Genomic DNA, 11,937 nt, shown 5'->3' with positions numbered 1-11,937 from the left:
TTGTATATTTTCGGGAAAAATTATAGGAGAATTCATTTTAGGAAAATAGGTATATCATAGTTTCATGACAAAATTTCTGAAAATCATGTCTTTCTGAGACTATGATTTGTCAATAAAACACATTTTTTGAACCCTTTGCCAGAATATGATAGCGTCCTCATCTACCTCAATATAAATTATTTTCGATACGAAATAATAAATTGTGATTGTTTTCAAGGTACTTTGCAGTCATCAGTATGTATTATATCCATCATCGATTATCTATTATGCAAAGTTAATACTTACATTTCGTTACTTATCAACCTTCCATCAACAGCAGCTACTTTATTCTACTGCTGCTATCTTTTACAAATCAACTCATAATGAATTAGATTAGCAAAATTTGCTAGAACATTGACGGTTATCAAATAAATCTCAGGCAATGATACAATATCTTACAGGCTGTATCTTAAGTCTACAATCAGTGTGTCCCCACAACCCTTAAAACAGAAATGACTTTCCTATTTGCGCAGTGTCGGAATGGGCAGCGCCGGGGGGGGGGGGGGGGGGGGGGGTGAAGAAGAACCCATTCCCCCCTTCCCTGGAAAGCGCATATTTGGTCCCTCTTACGAAAAAAGTAGCAATTGAAAAATAATAGCATATATATATATATATATATATATATATATATATATATATATATATATATATATATATATATATATATACACATGTACAGTATATATATATATATATATATATATATATATATATATATATATATATATATATATATATATATATATACATGTACAGTATATATATATATATATATATATATATATATATATATATATATATATATATATATATATATATATATATATATATATATATATATATATATATATATATAAATATATATATATATAATATATATATATATATATATATATATATATATATATATATATATATATATATATATATATATATATATATATATATATATATATATGCGTAAAATTCACAGGAAAACGTGACTAGATGCAGAAGAACCACAGGGAAAATGAAAATACAGAATATACACTTGAGTCCTGACTAGTTTCGTGATACTTCCTCAGAGGACTGATTTATTGAGAGAGGTTTCTTACAATTTATAGGGAAAGCAAAAGTACGAACATACTTATAGAGATTTAGAGAACAATGACACTCCCTTACCCGCTACCTGGGCTTGACTCAGGTGTGAGTAGGAGTCCGCAAGCTCGTTAGACACCTGCTAAAAAGGGTCATTTCTAGTGGCGGGTATATTCTTGTTTTCTTCTTATTTTACTTTCATTACAGTTATTTATATGTCAATGCGGTAGCCTTACCTATATAAATACATAAGCAAAACATACACAAACATACAAATATATATACACATATATATATATACACATACATACATATACATATATATACATATATACACATATATATATATATACATATACATATACATACACATATACATATATATACATACATACAGATACAAATACATATACATATACATAAATACTTACACATACACATACATATATATACACATACATATACATACACATACATATATACATATATATACACATACATATATACATATATACACATACATACTTATGCATATATACATTTATATGTATACAACATTAATATCATAAACATATAATCATGTATATATCAATACTTATATCTAGCATAACACTATATAGTGCCAATATACTTATGCATACTATATAAAATAATTGTTTCCTTTAATGAATGGTAGCTTAGGTCTAAATATTAATTTCACACCGACGTTAATTATTCACAATACATTCAATTCTACATTAAGTGGTAAATGTTTTTTTATATAGCTTACAAATCTCTTTACATATAAAGGCGTCGAGTTTATACATTCCATGACCAATATTCAAGTTGTTTTCAAAGGTTTCTTTTATGAAACTGGACTCTATGATGTGTCTTTCTACTAAGTTATTTGAATGAACCAATTTCTTTGCACCTGACCAATTAATAGGGGGATTTTTATCTCTAACGTGGGCAAAGAGTGCATTATTATCTTGAGCATACCTGACACTTTTCTTATGATGTTCAATTCTCTTTTCTAGGGCTTTACCAGTTTGACCGATATAGTATTTTTCACAAGCATTGCATGGAATACGATATACACATCCCTTGGTAATGTCAGGAGAATTCTTTATTAAGGCTGTTTTTATTGTATTTTTACTCTTAAATGCTACATTTACATTGAAGTTTTTTAACAGTTGGGGAATTTCTTTAAATGAATCACAATAAGGTAGTACAAGTAAATTTTGTGTGTTATAGTTTTTTCTGTTATCATTACCGAAAAAAGTCTTTTTTGCTGTTCTTAGGGCATCATCTAACACAATTTCAGGATACTTTAGTTTTTTACCTATTGCTCTAATACCATTTATTTCGTCATCAATATATTCAGGGCTGCAGACTCGGAATGCTCTTAAAAACATAGAAGTAAATACAGATTTCTTAACTTTGTTGCCTTGGTTTGAGTAATAATGGACATATGCCGAGATATTCGTTGGCTTTCTGTATACACTGAACTTGAGACTATTATTACATCTATGTATGCGACAGTCCAAAAAAGGTAGGGTACAATTATTCTCCAGCTCCATAGTGAAATTTATTGATGGTACCAAACTATTCAATCTCAGAAGAAAGTTATATAAATTTTCATTTCCTGGCCACACACATATTATGTCGTCAATATATCGAAACCATTTCACATTATTAGGTATGATGTTATTTACGATTCTGCTTTCAAAAAATTCCATATATAGATTGCTCAATACTGGGGATAAAGGGTTTCCCATAGCCATACCAAAAGTTTGTGCATAAAATCTCCCATTGAATTCAAATTTACAATCTTTTATACATAATTTAATTAATTCTATTAAAGTGTGTATGGAGAATGGTAGATTCAATTGTCTATTATCTAAATCTCCTGACATTACCAAGGGATGTGTATATCGTATTCCATGCAATGCTTGTGAAAAATACTATATCGGTCAAACTGGTAAAGCCCTAGAAAAGAGAATTGAACAACATAAGAAAAGTGTCAGGTATGCTCAAGATAATAATGCACTCTTTGCCCACGTTAGAGATAAAAATCCCCCTATTAATTGGTCAGGTGCAAAGAAATTGGTTCATTCAAATAACTTAGTAGAAAGAAACATCATAGAGTCCAGTTTCATAAAAGAAACCTTTGAAAACAACTTGAATATTGGTCATGGAATGTATAAACTCGACGCCTTTATATGTAAAGAGATTTGTAAGCTATATAAAAAAAACATTAACCACTTAATGTAGAATTGAATGTATTGTGAATAATTAACGTCGGTGTGAAATTAATATTTAGACCTAAGCTACCATTCATTAAAGGAAACAATTATTTTATATAGTATGCATAAGTATATTGGCACTATATAGTGTTATGCTAGATATAAGTATTGATATATACATGATTATATGTTTATGATATTAATGTTGTATACATATAAATGTATATATGCATAAGTATGTATGTGTATATATGTATATATGTATGTGTATATATATGTATATATGTATGTGTATGTATATGTATGTGTATGTGTAAGTATTTATGTATATGTATATGTATTTGTATCTGTATGTATGTATATATATGTATATGTGTATGTGTATGTATATGTATATATATATATATATATATATATATATGTGTATATATGTATATATATGTATATGTATGTATGTGTATATATATATATATGTATATATATTTGTATGTTTGTGTATGTTTTGCTTATGTATTTATATAGATAAGGCTACCGCATTGACATATAAATAACTGTAATGAAAGTAAAATAAGAAGAAAACAAGAATATACCCGCCACTAGAAATGACCCTTTTTAGCAGGTGTCTAACGAGCTTGCGGACTCCTACTCACACCTGAGTCAAGCCCAGGTAGCGGGTAAGGGAGTGTCATTGTTCTCTAAATCTCTATAAGTATGTTCGTACTTTTGCTTTCCCTATAAATTGTAAGAAACCTCTCTCAATAAATCAGTCCTCTGAGGAAGTATCACGAAACTAGTCAGGACTCAAGTGTATATTCTGTATTTTCATTTTCCCTGTGGTTCTTCTGCATATATATATATATATATATATATATATATATATATATATATATATATATATATATATATATATATATATATATATATATATATATATATATATATGTATATATATATACATATATATATATATATATATATATATATATATATATATATATATATATATATATATATATATATATATATATATATATATATATATATATATATATGTATATATGTGTGTGTGTGTGTGTGTGTGTATGTGTGTGTGTTTTGTATTTGTATTGAATAGTTGAGACGTCAAATGATTATACAGAATTGAAATATGGCAACTCGATTTGTAGCTTTCGTATGCTTTTGCTTACAAAGACAGCCCTTTACTGTTTTTGATTCGCTAGGGTTGGAGAACGCTCTGCCCATTTCGTATAAGTTGTAAGAAGAGCAACTTTTTGCGTTTTGTCATTGGGACACTAGAGACATCTGACGAAAGATTTCCCCTGAGTGTCGACGTTCTTTTGATTCTAACTGTACATGTATTTAATGAAGTTTAGTGGTCTTCTCACCTTTCTATTATAAAATAACAACCTACTCGCACAGTACCTTACTAGAGATAACCTTTATGTAACTGAGGTTATAATGGAGTCTGTTGTAAACATATCCGAACATTATGCTGAAAGGAATATCTGCAAAGTTATGGAGCACCTCAGAAACATTGGACTTGAAAACTATTTTAATGGTAAACATGAAACCTATTGATCACTTGCCCATCATGTCCCACGAATAAAATAATGCCAGTATGACAATGTAACTGTTAGGTTCTAACAGAAAGGCGAGGTGACTGCTATTAAGTTTTCTCAACCAGACAACAAGCTTATATACAGATAGCTGATAGCAAGAATAATACAAAATTCAAATAGTACAAAACACGTGAAAGCAAGCCTAAATAGGTTTATATTATCAGTGTATGGGAGAGCGAGAGATAAAAAAGCAATACTGTTACAGAGTACGAGCATGTATGAAACACATGTGGTACATGACCCTTCCTAAAAAGACATACATATGAAATAGAGCGCCCTGCTTTTGAGAGGTGCACTGTAGGCTGGTTATCTTGCAGGAGATACTCAGGTTTTAGGCGATCAATGGATACCCAGTCTTCATTTATTGAAGTTTATTGCCACGAATGTTAATTAACTTTGAATAGGTGTGGCAGGTCGTATACCACCCGACAAAGTTTAAAGAAAAAAAAAAATTTTGCCATAATTTTTCGTACGTATTAGTTGTATGTGATGTCGACTTGTGAGACCTCAGTTCAGTGCGCACCACAGCTTTTTTAATTGTGCCATTTCTGAGATACGCTCGGGTCGAGCTCGACCCATCAATACCTAATTAAGGTAAGTTCTGAAATATCAAAGTTTTTTATATATTTATCAAATGAGAATTAATGTTTAGGTATGTATAAAAAAGGACTATTGTAAAGTGCTTGTGAATGTCTTTTACCTCGTATGCGGGACCTCGGTGTGGGCTGAGTTGCCATAAATTGCCGTGTCGCGTATTTTTCTGCGAACGCTAATTTTAATTTTTGTTTTCATTTCTCAGTTTTCATCAATATAATGGAAAAACATCAACAAACTCTTGGCTTCAATCAGATCAACTCTCTTCTCCTTGAGCCAGAGAGTGATGTTCACAATAATTTGGAAGTCAATGACTTCTCTGACGTGGAAGAATACAACGTAGCTGAGATAGAGGGAAGTGTGGTGGGGACAATGACTCCAGTGTTGACGAGGAGATTGTTCCCTTTTTCAACACGGAGGGTGAGGGGGATGGTGAGGGGGGGTAGTGCGTCAGTGTTTACACCAACATCCCCCCAATTAGCGTCGACCTTACGTGCCCCCCCCCCCCCCCCCCGCATCAGGCGAGGAGTAGGAAGAGGAGGAGGGGTGAACTCGAGCCAACCAGGGGAGCATCTATACATCATTTAGTGGAAGCCGAGGTTAAAGGCCGTGATAATACGATCTGGCAAAAGGACCCAAACCCAGCTCATCCCCCCATGTTCAACCCCTCATTGAGCAAGGAGGCCCGCCGTTCTCTGTCTCGAGTTCTAGGCACTTGGTTGACATTTTCTCTTTGTTCCTGGATGACGAAATCCTTGAGGATATCGTCGTTTATTCCAATGTTCGCCTTGCTCTTCTCAGAAGTAAATATCATCAGAAGGGTAATATTGCCATGAAGGATATTGACTTGAGGGAGCTAAAGGGGTTCATTGGAATCTTGGTCATGTCGGCAGTGAGAAATGACAACCACTCTACCACGAAGGACATGTGGGACATCGTGGAAGGGAATCCTTTGTACTGCTGTACCATGAGCGAGCGGCGATTTGCCTTGCCGATTCGGGTGCTCCAGTTTGACAACATGACCACTAGAGTGGAGAGGAAGAGCGAAGATCGCCTCGCCCCAATCAGGACTGTGTGGGAACATTTTGTTGCAAATTGTCGCCGCTTGTATAGTCCCGGGCCAAATCTAACTGTAGATGAGCAGCTCGTGGCTTTCAGAGGATGGTGCCGCTTTGAAATGTACATTCCCAACAAACCGGCCAAATGAGTATTTTTATTTTTATTTTCTTTTATTCATATTATGAATGTGTGATATATTTTGTTCCTCTCTCTCTCTCTCTCTCTCCTCTCTCTCTCTCTCTCTCTCTCTCTCTCTCTCTCTCTCTCTCTCTCTCTCTCTCTCTCTCTCTCTCTCTCTCTCTCTCTCTCTCATGAAGAGATGAAAAGATTGAGTATATATATATATATATATATATATATATATATATATATATATATATATATATATATATATATATATATATATATATATATATATATATACTTTTTCATACTATTTCATATTATTGGTAACTAATTCTAGTTTCTTTTCCTCTAGGTACAGCATAAAGCGGCATGATGACAAACGGATAATTTTTTCACAAGCCTTCCACTTGCCTTGGCACTCGAGACATAAGGGATGAACCTGTTTGGCACCATTCGACAGAAACCTTACATTCCCATATAGATTTCTGAAAAGGTGCTTCCTATCAAGGACTCTGTGGCTGTGTTCAATTACGAACACAATTTGACCCTTCAATGTCAGCAAGTTAATAGAACAGAGAAGGTCATGTTGTTGAGTTCTCTTCATCATGATCCTTCTAAGATCAAGAAGAGGAAAACTGACATTCAAATGTTCTATAATTCAATGAGGGGGGGAGTGTAGACATATTTGATGAGATGTTTGTTACATCTAATTGTATTCGTAAGACACGACGCGGGCCACTGTGTCTCTTTTATGGGACACCGAATATAGTAATGTTAAATTCCTATATTCTGTACACGCCCATGCCCTTCTCCAAGCCAATACCAAGGCGAGCTTTCCTCAAGGAAATCGCCTTTGATTTGTGTGCTACCCAGGTTCGTTAATGGTACGACATGTCTGTGGGTATATTTGCAAAGTTGCTCCATCAACAAATGCTCGACACCTTCAAGCTAAAACCTTACGCCGGACTTGACATTCCCTGTAGCCACATCAAGCTGCCGCGTAGGGTTAGATGCCATAGCTGCCCATCCAATGACAAGATGAACACAGCCTTTTTGAAGTGTCCCAAGCCTGTGTGTCTGCTTCACCAAACTGTGTTGTGTTTAAAATGTGGTTGATGGTTGTTCTAGGTAGGAAACTAAAATAAATATTCGTATTTTTGACCATTCAACAATTCATGACATTGCACATAATCCATTGTTTTTATAAAATAGTTTATAATTTTCCCATTTTCGTAAGTTTGCTCTTTCATGATAAAATAATGATCATTATTTTAATTTCTAAATTGCAAAATAATCTATATATTTCATTCTCGCTACAATAACATTTTTATGCAAATCCTCGAACAATTAGATGAGTAAATAACTCGCTGATATTGACATATCTTTCTCGTCGATAACAATAAAAGGGAATGACTGGCTATGGGTTGGATAAGTTTCAATCGCGAAAATTTTGGCATTCCATATAAGGTCCCTCACACTGCTCGCCTCAAAAATACAGGTAGATGTTCCAAAACTATAGATTTTAACATTAATTCTGAGGCGGTACCAGAATTAACAGTAGCAGAAGTAAAGTAAGCATAAAAATGTATGAAAATAGGTAAAAGGCAAAGCAGAAGGAGAAAATTAAATGATAGATGTAAGTGATTTCATAATAGTATAACTTGGTGAACTTTACACAAAATGTTTGCAAGAATCCTCTATACTATACTTTAAGATTGAGAAAATGTTATCATTATAATTATTCACAAAAATAGAGGTAAAAATAACTTGCAAAATTACTGCCCTATAAGTTTACTTTCAGTAATATAAAATTTTTTTACAGAGATCATATTGGGCTGAACAGAAATACAGCTAGACTTTAATAAATAAAGAGTACAGGAAGCTTCTAGGATACAGTATTTTGCAAATGTTCTAATTCGTGCAATTAACCACCAATGGAAAAATAAACAGTATGTCAAACCACTATGTATGACATTTATAGACTATGAGAAAGCGTTTGATTCTGTCAACTCTTCAGCAGTAATGAAAAACCAAGAAAGACAAAAATAGATGAAGCTGTTTTATAATACTTAGTGGTATCTATAGAGTAACTAAAACAATCCTAAAACTACCTTTCTGATTTAGAAAAGAGTTAAAGAGGGAGACCACATCTTTTCTAAACTATTCATAGCATGCCTAGAATATTTTAAGAATTTGGATTGGGAAAATATAAAAATAAACATTAAAGGGATTATCATAGAAATTAAGATATGCAGATGGCATAGCTCTATTTAGTGAGTTATGGGAGGAATTGCAGATAACTATAAAAAATTTTGACAGAGGAAGCAGAAATGCAGGACCGAAAATGAATATGAGTAAAACTAATGAAAATACAGATACAAAATATAAGGATTATGGGCGAACTTCTAGAGATTATCAATGAAAGGTAGTTAGGACAGATAGTATGTGTTTCTAAGGGATATGAGAACGAAATTAAAAGAGGTATAAACATATGTTGGAGAGCTTTTGATAAACAAAATACGATTATGAAAAGTAAAAGGCCACTTTTTCTGAGAAAATATATTGAATCAGATGGTCCTACCGGTACTAACTTATGTATTGTAGAATATTATTTTTTTTTATTTTTAGATTTTTCGGTTTCTTAGCCAACTCCTTAAAAGAGAGAGAGAGAGAGAGAGAGAGAGAGAGAGAGAGAGAGAGAGAGAGAGAGAGAGAGAGAGAGAGAGAGAGAGAGAGAGCGGTAGTGTAATTACACTGGTTTACCCAAAAAAAAAATCTTGTCTGAGGCAAGAATGGGGATAGGTGCTTTTTTCTAATTTGGGTGTGCTGAATTCAAATTTATATTTAATTTTGTTTCATCACCTCTAGTTTTCTGGCTTTTAAATAGTCTCATTTTAGTATAAACAGAGAATATATGTGCACATTTCAAGAGTTGCAGCAGCTTATAACAGATAAAACAGTAGAGATAAAGAACACTGATTGAATCAATATACTTGGATGACACAATTACACAATTCATAGTACCACAGACAGTCAAAAGTGTGTTTTCTTAGAAGATCTGGTGTATTTTGTCTCCGGGATGTCACGCAAGAGCATCCAGCAGAAGTCTCCCATCATGCCGGGGTTCCATTTGCCTTGATAGTTGGTCTCCATCTTCGTAATGTCTTGGTGGAATCTTTATCCATGCTCATCACTCACTGCTCCAAGGCTTGGTGGGAAGAAGTTGAGGTGGGAATGGAGAAAATGAATCTTGAGTGACATTCGGCACCCCATATCCTGGTAATGCTTTAGCAACTTTTCAATACAGGCTTGGTAATCTGGTATGCTTGTGTTACCAAGGAAGCCACTACAGACTGACTTGAATGCTTCCCATGCTGTCAGTTCCTTTAAGTTAAGAAGCTCCTCAAAATCGGTATCCTTTAGCACTCCTCGGATCTGAGGTCCGACAAAGATGCTCTCTTTGAGCTTAGCAGCACTAACACCTGGGAACACAGTAGACAAGTGTTGGAAGGCAGCACCATTTTTGTCCAATGCCTTCACGAAATTCTTCATCAAACCAAGCTTAATGTGAAGAGGAGGAAGATGCACCTTATTCATGTCCACCAGAGGATTCGCTTTGACGCTGTGTTTGCCCGGAACAAAAGTGCTTCTAGACCCCCAATCTTTCTGCTTGTAATGCTGGGATACAGCTCGATTATCCCAGAAACAGAGAAAACAACAGTACTTTGTGAAGCCTGCTTGCATACCCATAAGAAGACCAATGACCTTGAGGTCCCCACACAGACTCCATTGGTACTCACTGTACCTAATAGCTTCTAAAAGAAGCTCCATATTGTCATAGGACTCCTTTAGATGGACAGAGTGTGCAATGGGAATGCTGGGATATTTATTCCCGTTGTGCAGAGCCTTGAGACTTTGCTTGGAAGAGTATATGAAAAGATGCCAGTCTGAAGGATTATGTGGCAAACCAAGGGACATGAACAAGCCAGGTATGTTTGTGCAGTAGCACAACTTGTTTTCCATGTCGAAAAAGGGAGCAAGGTCATTGTTCCGATTCCTGAAACTGGTGATCCTTACATTTTCCTGGACTAGGTTCCACTAATTAAGCCAAGAAGTTAAGAGCTCTGACTGCTGTTTTGACAGATACAATTCATGAGCAAGATCATTCAGGTCTTCTTGCGTGAGCCAGTGTGGTTTGTTGCCACTTGTTCCTGAATATGTAGACTCAATATCTTCCAAAGATATTGACTCGGCAGAATCCTCCCTTGAAGGCATTTCTTCATCTGATGAGGAAAGAAGATCCTTATTTACCGGAGGTGTGGGTACAGGAAGATCATCTGAATGGGGAACGGGTCTCATAGCATATGGAAGGTTGGGATATTTGATCTTTTTCCTAGAAGATGCATTGAAACCAGTTATATTAGTTAAACAAAAATAACAATCATCTACGTGGCTTCCTGGCTCTCTCCAAACCATCGGGACTACAAAGTTGAAAGCCACTTTCTTGCCATTAAACCATGCAAGGGTTTACAACAGATGTGTGGAGCCCAAGACCTGTCCTGATCACCAATTTTACAGTCAAAATAGTGAAAGCAGGCAGTTCTGAGGAGGGAAGTGATGGTTCGACCCTGTGCAACTGTTGTGAAGTCCCCACACACGTAGCAGAAAGAATTGGCCTTGTTGAGGCCTCCTCGATGTTTTGACGTGCTTGAAGCCATTGGAGAATCTGAAAATATAACAAACTAAAACTAAATCATATGCAAGGCAATAAAATGTGCATTGGAAAATATAATACTAATATTTAGCTACCCAAAAGATGTATAACACGATAGTTGAGGGACACCAACGTCCTGCGCCACCTGCGAGATAACCTCTTCTAATGACTGCCAGAGCACTACTGAGTGTGAATTGAGACCTGCTTCCCTAACTGCCAAAACCTGTCTTGATATATAATTATATATATAATGTAATGCAATCACTTACATTTAGTGCATGATAACTAAAAAATAAGCCATAAGTCTCACAATATTAGAATTAACCCTGAATTCATATACGCCTTTATGTACCGTATATGCACAAAATGCACACTATGCATATCTAAAAAAAACTAGAGGTGATGAGTAAAAACAGATTTCAAATTTGAATTCAGCACCCCAAAATTAGGTAAAAACGGGTATTTTTGTGCTTGCCACAATTTC

The 11,937-nt window shown here is 34.4% G+C and overlaps 1 protein-coding gene across 1 annotated transcript; it reads left to right on the top strand.

Moving 5' to 3' along the window:
* The first annotated feature begins 4,799 nt into the window (after positions 1 to 4,799).
* LOC137614936 (piggyBac transposable element-derived protein 4-like) lies at positions 4,800 to 6,761 on the top strand. The gene is made up of 3 exons (XM_068344587.1): positions 4,800 to 4,899; positions 5,760 to 5,912; positions 6,187 to 6,761. Exons 1-3 carry the CDS (start codon positions 4,800 to 4,802, stop codon positions 6,759 to 6,761), a joined length of 828 nt encoding a protein of 275 aa, XP_068200688.1.
* The last annotated feature ends 5,176 nt before the right edge of the window (positions 6,762 to 11,937 follow it).

The sequence above is a fragment of the Palaemon carinicauda genome, chromosome 21 (genome assembly GCF_036898095.1).
Source record: "Palaemon carinicauda isolate YSFRI2023 chromosome 21, ASM3689809v2, whole genome shotgun sequence".
Classification (NCBI taxonomy): Eukaryota; Metazoa; Arthropoda; class Malacostraca; order Decapoda; family Palaemonidae; genus Palaemon; species Palaemon carinicauda.
Note: the sequence above shows the minus strand (reverse complement) of the source record. Positions and strands in the feature narration are given on the sequence as shown.

Coding starts and splice junctions, on each gene's coding strand:
- LOC137614936 (XM_068344587.1), top strand. CDS start 4,800: ATGGAGTCTGTTGTAAACATATCCGAACATTATGCTGAAAGGAATATC. Junction 4,900..5,759: donor ACTTGAAAACTATTTTAATG/GTAAACATGAAA, acceptor TTCATTTCTCAG/TTTTCATCAATATAATGGAA. Junction 5,913..6,186: donor CGTAGCTGAGATAGAGGGAA/GTGTGGTGGGGA, acceptor ATCTGGCAAAAG/GACCCAAACCCAGCTCATCC.